Genomic DNA, 18,583 nt, shown 5'->3' with positions numbered 1-18,583 from the left:
GGCGGCGGACGGGGCGCCGCAGGGGCCAAACCTCCGCGGGGCGCGCTGCGCTCCCTCCGCGGCGCTCCCTCCGCGGGGCTCCCTCCGCGGGGCTCCCATCCGCAAACCCGCCCCAAACCGCCCCGAAACCGCCCCAAAACCGCCCCAAATCGCCCCCAAACCGCCCCAAAACTCGGCCACCCCACCTGCAGAACCCTCGGCTGTTCCCGGGCGGATGCGGATCCCCCCGGCTCCCCTCAGCCGCTGAGCCCGCCCGGCGCTGCCCCGTTATTCTCGCAGCGCCACGTGTCCAGAACTTTTAATTATTATTATTATTATTACTACTACTACTACTATTATTATTATTATTATAATCATCATCATCATCATCCTTCTTCTTCTTCTTCTTCTTCTTCTTCTTAATTCTTCTTCCTATTCTTCTTCTTCTTCTTCTTCTTCTTCTTCTTCTTCTTCTTCTTCTTCTTAATTCGTCTTCTTCCTATTCTTCTTCTTCTTCTTCTTCTTCTTCTTCTTCTTCTTCTTCTTCTTAATTCTTCTTCTTCCTATTCTTCTTCTTCTTCTTCTTCTTCTTCTTCTTCTTAATTCGTCTTCTTCCTATTCTTCTTCTTCTTCTTCTTCTTCTTCTTCTTCTTCTTCTTCTTCTTCTTCTTCTTAATTCGTCTTCTTCTTCTTCTTCTTCTTCTTCTTCTTCTTCTTCTTCTTAATTCGTCTTCTTCTTCTTCTTCTTCTTCTTCTTCTTCTTCTTCTTCTTCTTCTTCTTCTTCTTCTTCTTCTTCTTCTTCTTCTTCTTCTTCTTCTTCTTCTTCTTCTTCTTCTTCTTCCTCTTCTTCTTCTTCTTTTTCCTCTTCTCATCATTATCATCATTATCATCATTATTCAATAACAGTCTCAAGCAAGCCCAAGCGGCGCCCAGGGACGGGCAGGGCCCCAAAGCTGCCGGGATTCAGGGACAGCGCTGAGGGATGCACAGCACGGGGTGTTTGGGGTGTTTGGAGCAGGACGGGATGCCGGGATGGTCCCGCTCGGGAAATTCCCGAATTCCATCCATTCCACGTGCCATGGCCATGGCCACTAGATGATGCTGCCGGGCAAGGGCCGGAGGCAGGCGGTGTTTGCAGGGAGAAGGAGGGAAATGGTGGATTTTGCCCTCACACCGCACGGGGTGGGAAAAGGAGGGAACAGCAGGGTGCTGCCTTAATTATCCCGCTCTAATTAAGCAGGGAAAGGGCGAGGTGGGCGTGTAAATAAGGAGGATGGACGCGCTGAGTGTGAAAAATGCATATTTTATGATTGGCTTTTCGCAAATGTTACAAGTATTGTATGCGAAAGGTTGGAAAATTATACTGTATTAATTCTCTTAGGTAGCGTGTTAAATACAGTTTTAGGTTACAGCATAATGTTGAAATGGAGATCTGTGCTGTGGGATTATTTTGCTAGCTCAAGCAAGAGGTGAGATAATCAAAAAGCTCTTCACACAGAGATGACAGTGACTTAGGGCCCTTGAAGAGTTACTGCCTCTATCAGAAAAGACAAACAGTACTCCACCTTCTCTCTGTCTTTATAGAACCACCAAGATTAAAGAGAAGAAGTTAACAAAAAACAGAAAAGTTCTTAATTTGCAAAGAATTTATGCATCATGTATGAGATATATGAATATGCAACAGGCTGTTGCTTTTAAGGTTATTCCTTTGTTCACAAGGGATGCTTTTTTGTAACTTAGTGCCCGAGAGCATCCAGACATCTGTAATTCTTTATTTTTTATTGTCTTATAATTGTCCTAACTCTACATTTCATTAATTGTATTGCTATTTTTATAACCATTTTATTACTATGAAACTTTTAAAATTTTAAAAACCAAGTGATGGGCGTTTTTCAGGTGGGGATTTATTTGGGTGGTGTGGGGGTGGCAGGACGGGGCTGTGACACCTGGTGACACGGTGCTGGCCATGGGGACCCTGCTTGTGCCAGGACATTTGCTGCCCACGCACATCAGAGGTTGGATTTGATGATTTTAGAGATGTCTTCCAATCTCATTATTCTGTGATTCTGTGATTCTGTGATTCTGTGATTCTGTGATCACATCAGGGTCGTGGAGGTTGCCCAGCCTGGCCACGACCTGCTGTGAAAAATGCCCATCACTTGTTTTTTAAAATTTTAAAAGTTTAATAGTAATAATAAAATGGTTATAAAAATAATAATACAATTAGAATACTAAAATTTAGAGTTAGGACAATTACAAGACAATAAAAAGCAAAGGATTACGGATGTCTGGATACTCTCGGACACCATGAAAAGCATGCCTTGTGAATAAAGGAATAACCTTAAAACAATTCACTTGTTGCATATTCATATATCTTTCATGGTTATGCATCCATTCTATTTAAAACAAGAACTCTGTCTGTTGTATGTCAACAGTTTCTTTTAATCCCCAAGGTGTCTTCGAGTTTGAGCAGGGCCTGAAGAAATTAGCTTCTTCTGATAAGAAAACCATAAATTCCTTTTCTTTGGAAGATTTCGGTGTTCCTTGAAGCGAGTAACTCATTCCTAAAAAAAAACCTCCCCCAACATACATAGTCTCTATTTTAACATTATGTTGGAACCTGAAACTACATTTAACACACTACTTAAGAGAATTAATATAAGCATCACTTTCTAACATTATACGTATAATATTCATTGTAATATTTGTGAAAAGCCAATCACAAAATGTGCATTTTTCACAATCCTCCTCCTTTTCTGCATCCCAGGCCACCTTCCCCTCTCCACGAGGGAATTTGGGGTGGTTCGTTGCAGACCCTCTGGGGAAGGGTGGCAGGAGTGCAGGAAGCCCTTCCACATTTCAAGAAGATGTGTTTCCAGTCAAAACCTCCTTCAACTCGGTTTTTCAGGCCAAACAAATTTGGCCAAGAGAAGAAAGGGACAGGAAAGCAGGAGGGGATGGGAGGGAATGCCTGAAAGGTTATCCTTCCTCCGCAGCCCTTCAGAAACGCTGCAGGGAAAAGGATTCATTTGAGCAGAAGATGATCAGGGGTTGGCGGGGGGAAGCAGAGCAGTTCTGCAGCAGCTGTCTGGAGCAGCTCGTGAGGTGTTTAATTAACACTGCACTTGGCTACCAGCTACCTTGGAGCCAATTTCAGGACATTTTTGTTGCCTGGCAGGTGACACACAGCTGCTGGAGGAGTTCTCCCAGCAACAGGAGACCTTCCCCCCGGCAGAGAGGCAGCAGGGGGGTTATTCAGCAGCCCTGAGTCATCTGTACCTGCAGCTGGAAGGGCTCTGTCCCCTCCCAGCCATGACAAGACTTTTTATTCTTCCCTTCTTCGCATGCCAGCCTTGTTTTAATTAGCTGCATTTTTAATCTTTGCGAGCAGAGTGAAATCCCAAGCAAGGAAGTGGTTTTATCCTGCTGGAAAACTTAATTAATGCTCCATCAGAGTTTGATTTCCAAGCGTGATGAAGGTTTGTGGACGGTGGTGACCCCATGGGGGATATTTAGTGATGCTGCTGTTTCTCCTGGCCGTTCAAAACATTCTCCTTTTCTCCAGGACTTGTCCTGATCCTGTGATTTGCTCGGGAATCCTCCCTGGGGTGTTTGGAGCCGCAGTCACGCTCCTGCTGATCACTGAGACGTGTCACCTCTTCCAGGGTGGATCCCAGCTCCTGGAGAGCCATTCCCAGTGTCCCTGCAGCACTGACCTCTGAGGGAATTCTGTTTGCTTCATTCCCAGCGAGAGCCAAGGGCTGGAAAAATCCAAACTGCTGGCAGGTCTGTCACTGGGAGCTTCTGAATGCAGCCCAGGCACCGTGACCTGCCCAGGCTGCCTGGCTCTGGGTGCAGGAGCTCCCAGAGAGGCTGGAGAGTTGTGCTGAGCCCTTTCCCTGTGTGGGAGTCCAGAGCTTCCCTCTGGCTGCCCTGGGACCCTTCAGGGGTCAGGAACCCTCCTGGACAGAGCCCCCAGAGACACTGGCTGTGATCTCTGGCCATGGAAAAGAGTTTTCAATCTTACAGGATGAATTACCAGCTCTGAGTGTTTGATATCAGTAATAATTAAGTGTGGCATGGGTGCAAAAGTAAAATTTTAGGATTCTAGATGAGGGGTCCCAAGGGGACAAGCTGGAGGAAATTGGGTGTGCCTTGTCCTTTTTCTCCTTCTTCATGACCTCCATGTCTCACTGTGGTGTTGGCATTTTTCTGTTGGTTCAGGCTGGGGACACACTGTCCAACGTAGGTGACAGATATTGGCACGTTCTTGTAAATGCAGCCCAGGGAGTTTCTGGTATTGAATGTTTGTCACATCCCACTGAGGGCAGAGCCCCACACGCTGCCCTGCAGGACAGAGCTGGGCAGGGCAGCAGAACATGTGAGAGATCAACAGAATAAACAACCTGGAAACCAGCACAGACCAATTATGGCTTCTGCTTTGGCAGCGGGCTGACAGACAGAGACTTTCTACAATTTTGGAATCATCACCACCTCAGATTCCGACATCCCTGGGTTTCCCCTGGAATTGCCTCTGGATGAGCCCTGGGGAGGGCGGGCAGGGCTCCTCTCCTCCTGGGCAGGGCTGCAGTGCCAGTGGGGGATCCCTGTGGGATTTGTCACCCCAGCTCTGGGCTCACCCACTACAAGGGCAGCAGGAGCAGCAGATCCCTGGAAAACAGAGTGGGAAGGCAGCCGGTGCCGCAGGGAGGAGCAGGAGCAGCTCCTGTGTCTCCTTTCCCTGCTCCAGCCCCAGGGAGGGAGGGAGAGGCACAAACACCACCACAGTGGCGCAGCACAGAAGTTTATTGCGAATCCCAAATATTTATGATCAACAACCTGGTAAATGGCCAGTGAAATCCGTTTGATGGTGTCATTAATCTGCAATAAAGCGTTTGTATTTTTAGAGTTGTTTGCACGGCGTTGACTCATCCCTGCCTGCCAGGAGGCTGCAGGGAGCTTCCCTGCCCTTTGTCTTCCCTGCCTTTTGCTCCTGCTGCTCAAAATCAAACGGGGAGCGGGTGGGATCTCACAGCAGCACACACAGGGGGATATTCCTGCTGTAATTCCTGCTGAAAACATTTACCTGCTGGTGGAAAGGCACCTGGGGGAAGCCGGGTGGGTTTTGTGTTCCATGGCTGAATCCCAGGATGGTTTATGTTGGAAAGGGCCTTCAACTCATCCAATTCCACTCCCTTCCACGGGCTGGGACACCTTCCACTGTCCCAGCTTGCTGTCCAGCCTGTGCTTGGACACTTCCAGGGATGATCCCTGTGTCCATGTGGCCGCCAGCCCCATGCCAGGGGCCCCGCTGGGCACGGACCTGTTGCTGCCAAGGAGCTGTGAAGTGCCTGGTCTTCCCTGCAGAATTAATTTGTATTGGAACTCGTTATCATTGGTGAGATTTCTTTTGGTTAACGAGCAAAATGAATTAATGAGCCAGTCAGAACAAATTGACAGAGAGGCAGGGAGGGGAGAGGGTGAGGAAGACCCGGGGAGAGGGTGCCCAGTTGGATTTGAGAAGGACACAAGGAACAAAAGCAGGGAGAAGAGGGGAGGGTCAACAATCTCCTTCTCCTGCCAGGCATGGACCCCTCCTGCTTGTGTCCAGGGGTGGCTGCATTTTTTGGGAATAACTCAGGTGGAAATGCTGTTTTCCATGTATCCACCAGACCCTGCAGACGTGGCCACGGGCCCTTGGCAGCTTGTGCCTCCACGTGGGACAAAGCAGAATCAGAAGCTGCTGCTCCAGGGGACTTCAATCAAATATTCAAATCATTCATCTGGATCTTCCCCGTGGTGTGACTTAATGAGGGCTGTTGGCGTTTTCTGCCTTGCTTTGTGAACAGATTTATTTTTCACTGGATAGCCCAACATCCACAGCTGGAAAAAAACAACCCAATGCTGACCTACAAGTGAGGGGCACGGGTGAAGGGTCCTGGCATGAGGAGCAGCCCAGGATGGGTGTGGGACTCTCCTGGTGACGTCTCTGCATCAGTGAATGCCAGGGAATCGTGGAATTAGAATATCCTGAGTTGGAAGGGAGCCACGGAATCACCGAGTGGTGCCAAAATCCAGGGGGTGCTTCAGTGCCACTGCACATCCCTCATCCCAAGCAGCCCCCCAGCACCTTCCCAACCTCCAGAGAGGGGCTGAGCCTGTGGGAAGGGCTAAAACATTCTGTGGCAGCACTGTAATGCTGGAAGAGGATGGAGCACTCACCTGGTGTGAGCTGGAGTTGTTCCAGGGGCTCAGCAGGGCTCCAGCAGAGGGACACGAGCTGCTCAAAACCCAAAGAGCCACAGAGATTTCAGCTCCCGTGGCTCTCTCAGGGTGTACTAAAATTCCTAATTAAGCCCCCTCGTCTGGAGGATGAGGTGGCCCCAGCCATTAAAACCCAGCCATGGTCTGAAAACTTAATAGGGGAAATTTAATGGATGAAGTCAATTGAATTATTCATCCCCAGAAAGCTTGTACAAATATCAAATGCTTATTAGCATTCATGCAACCTGTATGATCTCACAGATCTGACAGATTAAGGTTGGGGCTAATTGCACCCAGGATGGCGTCAGATTTGGTGGTTGGTATTTTTTAAAGCCTTTTTTTCCCCTCCCCAGCATGACAAAGAGACTTTCAGATCGATGCCATCTGAGATTTACCCTTGAAGCCGAGCCCCTGTGATGGTTTCCTTCCTCAGCATGGTGGTTTTTAATCCCTGTTTGATTCCTGCTCCTCCGAGGGTGCTGGGGTGGCTCTGGGCCAGCCCAGATGGACCCAGCGCCCATCCCTGCGGGCTGTGGGTTTGCTGGAACGAAAAGTGCTGGGGCAGACTCTGGCTGATTAATGGACAGGACTGAATGGCCATTAAAAATGCAAAATAAGAAATCGATCCAATTAAATAATCATGACTTGCATTTACCCCGTGCTTTTCACTTCCGATCTTAAGCGAGGCTTGCAGACAGTCTGGGGGGAAATTGCTTAATGCTGCAGAGATTTAATCAACAAAATTAACACTGCTGATGTTAAATAGTTTCTCTGGCCATGGCCAGGTTTGGGGATGCAGCTGGGGGGGTTTTGCACCTGCAAAGTCCAGGTGAGCGTCCCCAAAAGAGGCATCAGGAAGCAATCCACAGTCACTCTCTGCTCTTGGGAAATTCAGGCTGAGCTTGATTCTCCCCACGCTGCCAGGATGTTCCTGCGGGCTCATGGGGTTCTTTTGGGTCCTGATGAGTTTGATGGCTTTGGGAAGGGCTTTGGGAAGGGTGGCAGCCAGGAGCAAATATCCCAGCTCATTCCAACACTGCCATGGCCTCAAGCCCTTCCACGTTGTTCCACACGCCTCTCTCCCTCACCACCATGAGCCACCATCCCCAGGTGAGAGGATTTTCCCCCTGAAGGGAATTCAGGCACAGGGCCAGAAGGGAATTCAGATCTTTTCCAGCAAAGCTAAATAACCCCAGCAGTAAATGACATCCTGAGTGTCCCCTGATGCTGAGGGACACCCCGACTCAGCCTGGAGCAGAGGGATTCACCTCCCCTCCTTAAACTGCAGCAAAAGCAGTTTGCCATCCTCCCCAGAGCGCTGTTAATCATGGATTTTGTGGCTCTTTTCTGGAATTCCTCCCTATCCCACCGAGACGGACTCATTATTTACAATAATTCTAAATGACTCTTAATTACAGCGGCGCAGGTGCTCCTCGGAAGCAGCCGGATCAGCACATGGAGGTGAGGCGAGGGCTCCTCCGAGCTCAGGGGGAGGTGGGAGAAGCCTCCAGCTCCTGCAGGGATGGTTCACACCTGGGGGGCTGCAGCTTGGAGAGGTCGAGGAAGGAATTTTCGGGGAATGCCGAGCTCTGGGAGCGGGAGGGGCAAGCCCTGGGCTCCCCCCGCTGCGGCGCAAAGGGAGGCCACGCTTCCAGTTTATACAGTTTAATAGATGTGAAACAAGATACATTTCCTTTGGAGTAATGGATGCATCGATAACAGAAGATAAATGTGAAGGCATAAATATGAGGCGGCACGGAAGGAAGCGAACGGAAAGGACTGGATGGGTTTGTTCCCCCCTGGGTGGCCACGGGCTCCATCCTGCTCCTATTTCCCGTGGCCAAGCCATGCCATGGAGACACAGCCTGTAGGAGGGGTGGGAAGGAGGGTAAAAAAGGAAAATCAACCCCAAAAGTTCCAAAAAAACTTCCCCAAAGTGGTGTTGGATGGGATTGTTCCCTTCTGGGTGGCCACGGGCTCTGTCCTGCTCCTATTTCCCGTGGCCAAGACGTGCCATGGACACAGCTGGCAGGAGGGGTGGGAAGGAGGGTAAAAAAGGAAAATCAACCCCAAAAGTTCCAAAAAAACTTCCCCAAAGTGGTGTTGGATGGGTTTGGTCCCCTCTGGGTGGCCACGGGCTCCATCCTGCTCCTATTTCCCGTGGCCAGCCTGCAGGAGGGGTGGGAAGGAGGGTAAAAAAGGAAAATCAACCCCAAAAGTTCCAATAAACTTCCCCAAAGTGGTGTTGGATGGGATTGTTCCCCTCTGGGTGGCCACGGGCTCCGTCCTGCTCCTATTTCCCGTGGCCAAGCCGTGCCATGGACACAGAACCTGGAGGAAGGGTGGGGAAGGAGGGTAAAAAAGGAAGATTTACCCCAAAAGCTGAAAAAAACCCAAAAAACCAAAAACCCAAAGTGGTGTTAAAAGGTGACCTGGATTCCTCTAGAGGCTTCTGGAAGGGCCTTGGGAAGGGAAGGTGTCCAGGGATGGGGAGGGAGGGACAGGGAGTGCAAACTGCCCCGAGGGTGGGAGTTGTTCTGCCACGAGGAGGACAAATCATCACCTTAAATGCTCACACAGAACATCACCTACGACAGCTCTTTACACCTTTACACACTGTATCAATAATTTACTTAGAACTGCAGTAAACAAAATACATTTCTTAAATAATTTACTATTTATTTGTTCAGTTTTTTTTTAATCTCTCTGTAAATGTAGTTATTTTTTTCCTTTTTTTCATTAGTTTTTTTCTCTTTGTAACACAAGAAACCGTCTTTGTGCATGTCAGTTCAGATTATTGCGACGTTTAACCTGAATTTCAGTTAAAAATAAAAAGGGGGAAAAAAAGCAACAGGACAGTTGGACAGACAGGAAGAATGAATAACTTATTATTGCACTGGCTACAATTCAGTAGTGATTTGGTTTTTTGTCTGTAATTAGGACAACCTCTAAAGTACAAAAGAAAATGAGCGAGATGTCAGAAGCATCAGCTGTGAGAAGAAGCTGGCGGGGTGATGGTGGAGAGAAGGGAAGCGAGGAAAGAGGAGAAACATTTGGAAAATCAATGGCTGGAATAATTAATTCCACAGAAAACCCAAGGAAACACCACCCACGTAATGCAAAAAACAGCATCTCTGTTTCTCTATAAAAATATGTGCATTATGAAGAGAGAGTTTTTGTGGGTCTGGTTTTTCCCCCCAGGTTTTTTTGTTTGGTTTTTTTTTTTTTTTTTTTTTTTTTTTGTTTGCTTGTTTCCTCGTTTTGTAGCTCACAAATACAGAATTTTTATTTATAGAACTGCTGATATACAGACAATGTCCAGCTCCCAGGCACTCCAGCATAACGTGACAGCTCAAAAAGGTGCCTCAGGAAAAGTTGAGCATCTTTAAAATAAAAAAAAATAAAAAAAACCAAAAAAACAAACTCAACAAAACAACAAAACCCCAAGAGAATCCCCCCAAATCCCAACCAGACCTGAATCAATGTGATCGAGGCCACGGAGTGGGGCGGGAGGAACGAAGCCACCCCTGCATCAACTCCACCTTCCCCTTAGTAAAGAAACCCCAAAACCTCTCGCCAAATCCCCCCAAAACCCCATCCCCAGTTTCATCCAGCCGCGCTCGTTCGGGTTTCTTTCTCATTTTCTCACGCGTGTGTGTGTGTGTGTGGTTTTTTTTTTTGCAAACTTCCACAGCGCTTCCCAACGAGTGCCCGCAGGGAGGGGACGGCCGGGGTGACGAGCCACCCCCAGGTTGGTGACAAGCCCTTGAGACCCCCCTGTCCCCCATCCCAGCAGCTATACGGGGTCACCCGCGCCTTCTCCTGTGGCAGCAGTCACGGGCCCCAAGCCCTGCTTGCGCAGGGGGCTCTTGGCAGCGGTGCCCAGCAGCTCTTTGCCCCTCTCAGTTTGGAGGTGCTCCTGCTTTTGCAGCTCAGCGTCCGGCCGCGAGCCCACGGAGGCCGGCGTGGACTGCGCGCTGTCCAGCAGCTCCGAGAGGCTGCTCAAGGAGCCGCCGTCCAGCTGCTCGAAGGAGAAGTTGGGGATGCCAAGGTGCTCCCCTCGGCTCTCCGGGAGCTCCAGGGATTCTCGGTAGGCCGGGAACTCGCAGGACGGGGTTCTCCTCCGCAGCAGGGTGTTCTCGGAGGCTTTGCTGCGTGGGGCCGCTGCTCCGTCGTCCTCCATGGGAGGATCTATAGAAATGCAGGGCGGGCTCATCTTCTTCTTCCTCCGGGCTCCGTGGATGTGCTCGGCCTCCGGCGGGACGTGGCCGGGGAGCCGCTGCTTGTCCTCGGCGGGCTCCTGGAAGCCGCGGTCTGGGGCGCTGCCCGAGGGGCAGATCTCGATGGAGTGCCGCCGCTGCTCGTCGGCCCAGCTGGGCTTGCTGAGGAAGCCCTTGCTGTCGGTGCTGTAGAACTTCTTCAAGTCCTTCTCCTTGCGGGAGAGGCTGCTTGTGCTGCAGTTCTTGAGGGGCGCGGGGGACGGGGCCGGGGAGGCGAAGGGCGAGGTGGAGCGGCTGCCGGGGTCCGAGCGCTCCTCTGCCCAGTCTTTGGCCGAGCTGTTGATGTGCCGAACCTCCTCGTCAGCCAGGTCCGAGGGCTCGCCCTGGCAGCCCTCGGTGGGGCTGGGTGGCCGGCTGGGAACGCCGTGCTGGCCACACGTGTGCTTCCGAGCCAGGGCGCCGAGGGGCCGGTGTGGGGAGGATGGGGGCGAGCGTGGAGGGGTGGCCGGGAGCGGGGAATGGAGAGGGCTGGAGGTGAGGCTGCTCGGGGGCTGCTTTGCTGGTGGCTGAGGCTCTCCAGGCTCTGCTTGCAGGCTGTCTTTGCGCTCTGGAGTCTGTCCGTCCACCGAGTCCGTCTGAACGGCCTCCTGGAAGGGGAGGGGAGAGAAGTGGGGTGAGAGCCTGGGGATGTGCTGGGCAGCAGCACCGCCAGTGATGGGCGCAGAATTATAGAACCACATTGTGTTGGAAGGGGTTTTAAAGCTCATCTCCTTCCACACCCTGCCACGGGCACCTTCCAGCAGTCCAGGCTGCTCCAAGCCCCATCCAAGCTGGCCTGGGACATTCACAGGGATGGGGAGCCCATGGTTGGTGGGTCTAACACAGCCCACCTCGTCCCTGCCCCATCGTGTCAGTCCTGTCAGACCCTCCTGTGCAAGAGGACAAACTTTAGCTGGCGGGAGTCTTCACGTTCAGGGCTGGCATCTGCTGGGCCCTGGTCTTGCCCCAACCCCAAGTCCTGAGCACAACCCATCACGGCGGAGGGCTCTCCCAGCACTGGTAAAGTGGATTTGGGCACCTTCTCCCCACGGAGAAGGTTTTATTTCTTGGGATAGCACAGCCATGGAGATGGAAGCAGGGAAAAAGGGCCTATCCACGTGCCATTTGCTAAGACAGGAATGTGTTAAAACTTACGGCACGTTTCTCTCTGGAGCAGGAATTCCACTCTTACCTCCAAGCAAAGCAACGCAGGAGGGGACTGGGAGAGAAGGGGAGGAACCAGGTGTTACCTCTGGGTGCCCGTGGCCCCTCACCTGTCTGCAGAGCAGCTTGCTGAGGGCAGGAGATCGGGGGGTGCCGTGGGGCGCCGGGCCCCTCCAGCGCTGCCGCCCTTCGTGGCCGGGGCAGCGCGCGGCCGCCGGCAGCGCCTCCGAGGGCACCCTCAGCGAGGAGCTGCCAGCCACGGGCTGGGAGCGGATGGAGGTGATGGATCCTAGGGCAGCACAGAGGCAGCAGTCAGCAGAAGCTCCAAGAAGGGAGTCAACACACGAGGGAGAAGGAAAAACCTGTCGGACTTGGCCGAAATGCCAAAGCTCAGCATAGACCTTGGATTAAAAAACTTGTCCCGCGTCCTGTCTGCTGCTTTGAATCTCAGCAGGGATGGCAGGGAGCTCACAGATGTTGGGACTCTCATCTTTGTGGATTCCTTCTAACTGAGGATATTCTACAACTTCTGCAGGGCAGTTCTCCCACCCAGCACAGCCCAGCCACCAGCAGGGGCTGTCCCCAGGGCACAGCTCAGCTCAGCGTGGTCCCACCACGCTCCAAGCGCTCTGCCAGCCCTGAGCTGTGCAAGCTCTTCCCAAAGCCTGGGTCTGAAGGCCATCCCTCCTCCCCAGCCCATCCGTGGTGCTGCTTTCCTGCACTTGGGAGTTGTTTGAAAGATCTTCTCTGCTTTTGGGCTGCGGGATTTATTGTCCTCATTAGTTTGAAACCCAGCGCCTGTTCCCCCAGCGCTGCCCAGCTCCGTGATGCAAACACCGTGATCCATCACTCCAAGAGACCTCACCCAGGGGTCAGGGAACTCGAGCCCCTGACAAAAACCATCCAGACACATCACAGTTGCATTTCACAGACAGATTTGTTGGTGGGGACAAAGAAAAGTGAGTGTTTAATAATTTTTCTTTTGGAGCTTTTCTCCAGAACACCACAGAAGGAATTCCCACCCCCAACCCGCTTCTCTCCAGGATTTTTTTGGGCTCTCCTAGAACCAGAGTTTCAAGCAGAGCCGGTGCTGGTCATGTGCTATTCCAGGCTTTATAAAATGCTTTTTATGATGCAGAAAAACTCTGCCATAAAGTCTGTCACAATCACGGTCATAAAACCCAGACCCAATGCTCCACTCCCTGTCCTCAGCTGGAATTTCCTCCTGTTGGAAACTTTCCATCGAGCTCTCATATAGGAAACCCAAACCCCCTCCAAACTGGATGCCCAGGAGCACTGAAAGTCTCAGAGGTTGTATATTTTTTCTCTGTTTTTTCTAGGAAATCAGCAAACTGCATCTAAAACCAAAATATCCCAAGATCTCCTTATCCCACAAGATTTTCACTGTGTGGTCAGTGGAGTATTGGGAGAAGATCAGACACCCTGAAGCCCATGGAAACACCCATGGGAGTCTCCATGGGCTCAGTTTAACTTGGATATAATTTATGGATCTGTGGCTTGAAGCAGAGTTTGGGCAGCTCAGGAGCAGCACAGCTCGGGGTGCTGCAGGCTTTACCACCAGGTAATGTCATATCCATCATATCCATCCCTTCAGTGCTCCTGGAGAGAAATTTAGGAATTTAGGAAACATCAGAGAATCCTTGGTGGGCTCTACCCACCCCTGCCAACATGCCAGCAGTTTTATGTGGATATAAATCCTGCTTTGCAGCTGCTCCAGGGATGAAAAGCAGCTCCAGGAGGCCGCCTGTGAAACTCAACCTCTGTTTTCTTTCCTTCACGAGGAATTTGCAGGTGAAATAATAATAAACACCGAGCAGAGAACATGACCTGGCTCCCAGAGAGTCTGAACAAACACAGAGCTCCTTCTCCCAAGGAAATCAGAGCAAATCTGGGTGTGCAAACCCACCGGGCAGCTCTGGCATTTCAAACCATGCTGGATCAAAGGGAACCAGGCTGGGAAAAGTTCTTGGGAGCCCCTCCAGGAGCTCATGTGCTCTTAGGGAGGCACAGATTGTGTTTCAGATCCATTTCCTGTTGTATTTTTACTTTTAACCTAATAACTGATCCCTCATATCCCACAGTACAAACTTTTCTATCCAATTACTACCAGAATACTGCCCAAACCCATAAAAAAAAAATTTAAAACCCCCAACCTTCACTCTACAACCTCTATTTTACCTTACATATATCACTATATTTTAAAACCTCAAACTCTAAATTTTCCACTATATATTATACACTTCTAATCAAACTACACACTCATAATCTCAGTTCTAGAATTAAATTTTAAAAACTTTCTCTACCACTTCAAATTAAATACAATACTCTCTTAAAAATCAAAATCTATCAACATAAAAAAAAAAATATCTAAAATTCTCAGCATCTGAAATTCCAACAATTTCCCCTTCAAAGCAGCTCGACAGAAGAGCCAGAAAGGCATTTTCAGGGACCTGTGCTGGGATGCAGAGGATGGATGCCCCCTCAAAGGCTCTGTGATGCCATGACATTCATTACAGGGCTGGGCTCGGGAAGAAGCCCAGAGTGGTTTCTGATCTTTCTGCTCCCACAGAAACTCCTGCAGCTCTGAACTCCACGGTGCTGCTGGCAGGCACTGCCCTGAGGCTGCAGCCTGCCTGGAACACGAGGAATTGTGCTGGCAGCAATCCCAGCTCTGGCTTTTATTCCTGGGGATGTTATTGAGGAGGAGCCAGAGGGAATGCACAGCTCCCTTTTCCCTCAGCTAAAAACCTGTGCTGGGGAGCTTTGCTGCTCCCCAGACACCTGAGCTTGCTCCTGGGGGAGGGATGGGAGCGTGGAGGGATGCAGGGTGTGGGAGAGCACGGTGGTGCTGATGGGATCGAGCCCTGCTCAGGCCATGCTTGGCTTGGTTGCTCCCCACTGAACACCCCATGCAGCTCCTGCCCCGTGCTTGTAATCACGGAGTTGTAAAAATTGGAAAAGACCACGGATTCCAGGCATTAATCCAGCACTGCCAAGGCCAGCGCTAAATCAAGTCCCCAAGTGTCAGATCCACAGGTTTTTTGAACGCTGCCAGGGATGATGACCCCACCTCTGCCCTGGGAGCCTGTTCTGATGCTTGAACACCCTTCCAGTGGAGAAATTTCCCCTGATATCCAATCCAAACTCCCCTGGCAGAACTTGATGCTGTTTCCTCTCATCCCTGGGAGCAGAGCCCGACCCTGCCCCATCCTGTCAGGGATTTGTGCAGAGTGAGAAGTTTCCCCCTGTGTTTCTCCAAGCTGATCCCCCACCAAGCTGCTCCTGGTGCTGCATCCCCTTCCCTGGACACGCTCCAGCCCTTCCCCATCATTCTTACGGTGAGGAACCCAAAACTTTTCCCCAGAGCAGGGGAAGCAGCGAGGGTGGTACCTCTTTGGGCTTTGCAGGGGTAGGTTTCCATCTCCACCTCGTGCAGGGGCAGCGGGGCGGCGGCCGGCGCCACGGGCCGGAACATGTAGCTGTCGTTGGGCAGGGAATGCATGCGGGACACGGAGATCTTCCGGACCGCCAGCAGGTTCTGGGAGTCCTGGGCCCTCAGCGAGGCTGCAGCGCCCTGCGGAGCAACGGGAGAGGGAGATGGGGTGATGCTATGGCGCTGGTGTCCCCCATCGTGGGTTCTGTTTTTGTTTGATATCATGTTCTGGGCTTTTGGAGCTGACGCTGAGAGTGAAGGTTTGTTTTGTTTTGTCTTGTTGTGTGGGAATCCAGAGCTTCCCTCTGGCTGCCCTGGCAGGTCTGGGACCCTGCAGGGGTCAGGAACACCCTGGACAGAGCCACCAGAGACACTGGCTGTGATCTCTGCCCATGGAAAAGAGTTTTCAATCTCACAGGATTAATTACAAGCTCTGAGTGTTTGATATCAGTAATAATTAAGTGTGGCACAGGTGCAAAAGTCAAATTTTAGGATTCTAGATTCGGGGTCCAAAGGGGACAAGCTGGAGGAAATTGGGTGTGCCTTGTCCTTTTTCTCCTTCTTCATGCCCTCCATGTCTCACTGTGGTGTTGGCATTTTTCTGTTGGTTCAGGCTGGGGACACACTGTCCAACGCAGGTGACAGATATTGGCACGTTCTTGTAAATGCAGCCCAGGGAGTTTCTGGTATTGAATGTTTGTCACATCCCACTGAGGGCAGAGCCCCACACGCTGCCCTGCAGGACAGAGCTGGGCAGGGCAGCAGAACATGTGAGAGATCAACAGAATAAACAACCTGGAAACCAGCACAGACCAATTATGGCTTCTGCTTTGGGGCAGACAGACAGAGAATTTCTACAATCTCTGAATCAACAACACCTCAGATTCTGACATTTTATTATCAGCTGTTCACCTCCCCCCATGTTCTGTTGTCTAGAAGAAGCCGGTGCAGGCTGGCTTGCTTTTGCTTTGCTTCTTTCTGCTTTCCCCTTTGCTTTCTAGTTAGTTTAGCTAAGCAGTCCAATTCTTTCCTTGGACTGTTTTTTTTCCCTTTCCCTTTCCTGAATATCAGTCCAACCTGCTCCAGATGGGACCTGGAAACACCAAGGAGCACCGAGCCCTGAGCTCTGTGATCTGCAGCAGCCACCCCCAGCGACCAGAGCAATCCCCAGCCACCACTCCCAGGAGAGACTTTCTGCATTTGTTCATCTCTTCAGAGTGGTGAAAGAGTTTTGTTGTCATCTGATGTTGTTAATTTTTTTTTTTTTTTTTTTTTTTTTTTTTTTTTTTTTGGTGCTGGGGAGTGGTTTTTTTTCCACCTCTCTCTGAGAAAATTCTTCCCCAACCAGGTGGGTGGGGAGGGCCTGTGGGGGTTTGTTTCCTGGGGGCTCCTTCCAAAGGTTTTTCTCCCAAATTTGCCCTAAACTAGGACATGGGGTCACCCCAGTGGAGGATTTACAGGGAATTCCTTCCCTTGTGGCTTCCCAGCCTCGTGCTGCTGTCCCCACTGGGATCCCACCCCGAGCTCTGGTGACACAGGACAAAGGGTTACACTGAGAGAGGAGCTCAGGATGTGGCTGGAATAAAGGGAGGCATCAATGACTCACCACTAAAAAAGTCAACTTTTTGTCCAAAGTCAACTCCTGGACACGAAGAGAGAAAGGAAGGGGCAGGAAAAAGGAGGCCATTTGTTAAACACATGAGAAAAGCAGCATTTCTCACATTTTCCCCATCTGGTGTTCCGAGGAGATGCTTTCAGGAGGCCTGAGGATGACATCCTCCTCCTCAAACAGAGGGGCCAAAACAGGTCCTTCTGGAAATTCTCCCCAAAACACCCTCGCAGGGCAGGCATTTAAACACATCGACACCACTGCAAACCTCGAGGCCTCTTTCCAAAAACCTGGAGCATTTTGCTCACCACTGAACCCTGAAGAAGGAGGCAGAGGGAAGGAGAAGACATCGTGTCAGCGAGAGTGGGGGTGCAGAGCCTTTTTTGGGGCAGAAAAGGGATTTTAATTTGTTGTCACCGAAATGGGTCTGGTGGGAAGTGCCCACACAGAGCTCACCACAAACCTTAAACCTGACCCCGCTCAGCAAATCCATCCTGGGGTCACAGGGAGCTTTGGGGACACGAATGATGGCCCTGAGGTGCTGGTGGAGAAGCTGAGAGGTGATGCCAGGACTTGGCCAAGGCTGAGGAGCAGGAGCCCCGGGCCAGGCCCTGCAGCCTGGCTGGACATGTTCCCCTCCCTCCCAGGTTACCCTTTTATCTCAAACACAGAGAATCCCTCTGGTTCTCCTCTCACACCAGCTCCCAGTGACTGATTGAAAACATTTTCCCAGCTGCATGTCTTAAATGAGATGTATTTTCCTTTGCAAAACCTGTCCCTGAGATCCCTCAGGTTTGGAGCTCACCAAGGATCTGGTTAAATTTGGTTTTTTTCCCCTTGTATTTCTGGCTCCCTGGAGATGCACACCCCAAGGTGAATTACTCCATGGTTTTTTACCCTTGGGATGAGGGGGACCAGCATCCTGGGTATTTACAGCTCGTGGGCATCCAGCTCTGCCAGCTGTGGCTGTGCCCAGGAGCCACCCAGGGCTCTCAGCTGGTGGATTAAAGCCTCAGCAGGCACTGCCAGCTGGTCCTTGGCCACCCCAGCTCCACCAGCACGGCATCACCTGGGCTGGGGCAGCCAGGGGCTCCTGCTCAGCCCGGAGCCACACCAGGAACAAAAGGTCTCAGCACCTGAACAGAAGGATCTCAGGATTTGGCTCCTAAAGCTGGAACAAATGAACAAAGCCCTTCTTGACATCAGCCACTTCAATTTTTAAAGGTTCAGCTGTTGAGACCGGACTGAATTAGGGATGTGGGTAAATTTCAAATGGAATAAGGGCTTGAAATATGAACCATGAATGGGGAATTTGTTGGCTCCCAGATGGAGAGCTGCTCCGGACAGTGAGGATGGTTTGGAGACATCACTGCTGCTCCTCCTCCTTGCTGGGAAACACCTGCTGCACTCCAGAGCCTGATCCCAAACCCTGGAAACTGGGATGGGACCTGGGCATGGGGGTGATTGGGAGGGACTGGGCAGAGGGGGTTGAAGCCCTTCTGGTTTGTTGGGAATTTCCCTGGAGCATCTCCTGAATCCTCAGCTCTGGGGATTGCTGGAAGCCTGAAGTGTTGATCCCTCCCTTGCCTCAGTATTATAAACAAGTTTTTGCAATAACAACAATAAAATCAAACCTGACACTGTTTTCTCTGCCTGCAGCTCTGGGTTTAACATTTGGAGTCACACCCAATGCACATTTTAAGGGCTAAAAAGAGGATTTCACTCCTATCCCATGCAGGGCTGATTTGTCCTGGGATTTCTCAGCGGAAAGGACAGAGGCTGGAAAGGTGGTGGCTGTGAAGGGACAGGTTTGGGACAGCTCAGAAACAACCCCACGATGGGTGGGACATCAG

General features: G+C 51.0%; 1 protein-coding gene across 2 annotated transcripts in view; it reads right to left on the bottom strand.

Moving 5' to 3' along the window:
* Positions 1 to 9,492: 9,492 nt before the first annotated feature.
* Positions 9,493 to 18,583, bottom strand: part of CACNA1H (calcium voltage-gated channel subunit alpha1 H) — a 163,572-nt gene continuing 154,481 nt past the window's right edge. For both annotated transcript variants that reach the window (XM_085592084.1, XM_085592085.1), the window contains 3 exons: positions 15,079 to 15,262; positions 11,778 to 11,956; positions 9,493 to 11,111 (listed from right to left, as the gene is read on the bottom strand). In XM_085592084.1, coding sequence (XP_085448210.1) covers positions 10,041 to 11,111; positions 11,778 to 11,956; positions 15,079 to 15,262 — 1,434 coding nt within the window. In that variant the 3' untranslated portion in view covers positions 9,493 to 10,040. The remainder of the gene's footprint in view (positions 11,112 to 11,777; positions 11,957 to 15,078; positions 15,263 to 18,583) is intronic.

Source organism: Lonchura striata, chromosome 14 (assembly GCF_050655825.1).
Source record: "Lonchura striata isolate lonStrDom1 chromosome 14, ASM5065582v1, whole genome shotgun sequence".
Lineage (NCBI taxonomy): Eukaryota > Metazoa > Chordata > Aves > Passeriformes > Estrildidae > Lonchura > Lonchura striata.
Note: the sequence above shows the minus strand (reverse complement) of the source record. Positions and strands in the feature narration are given on the sequence as shown.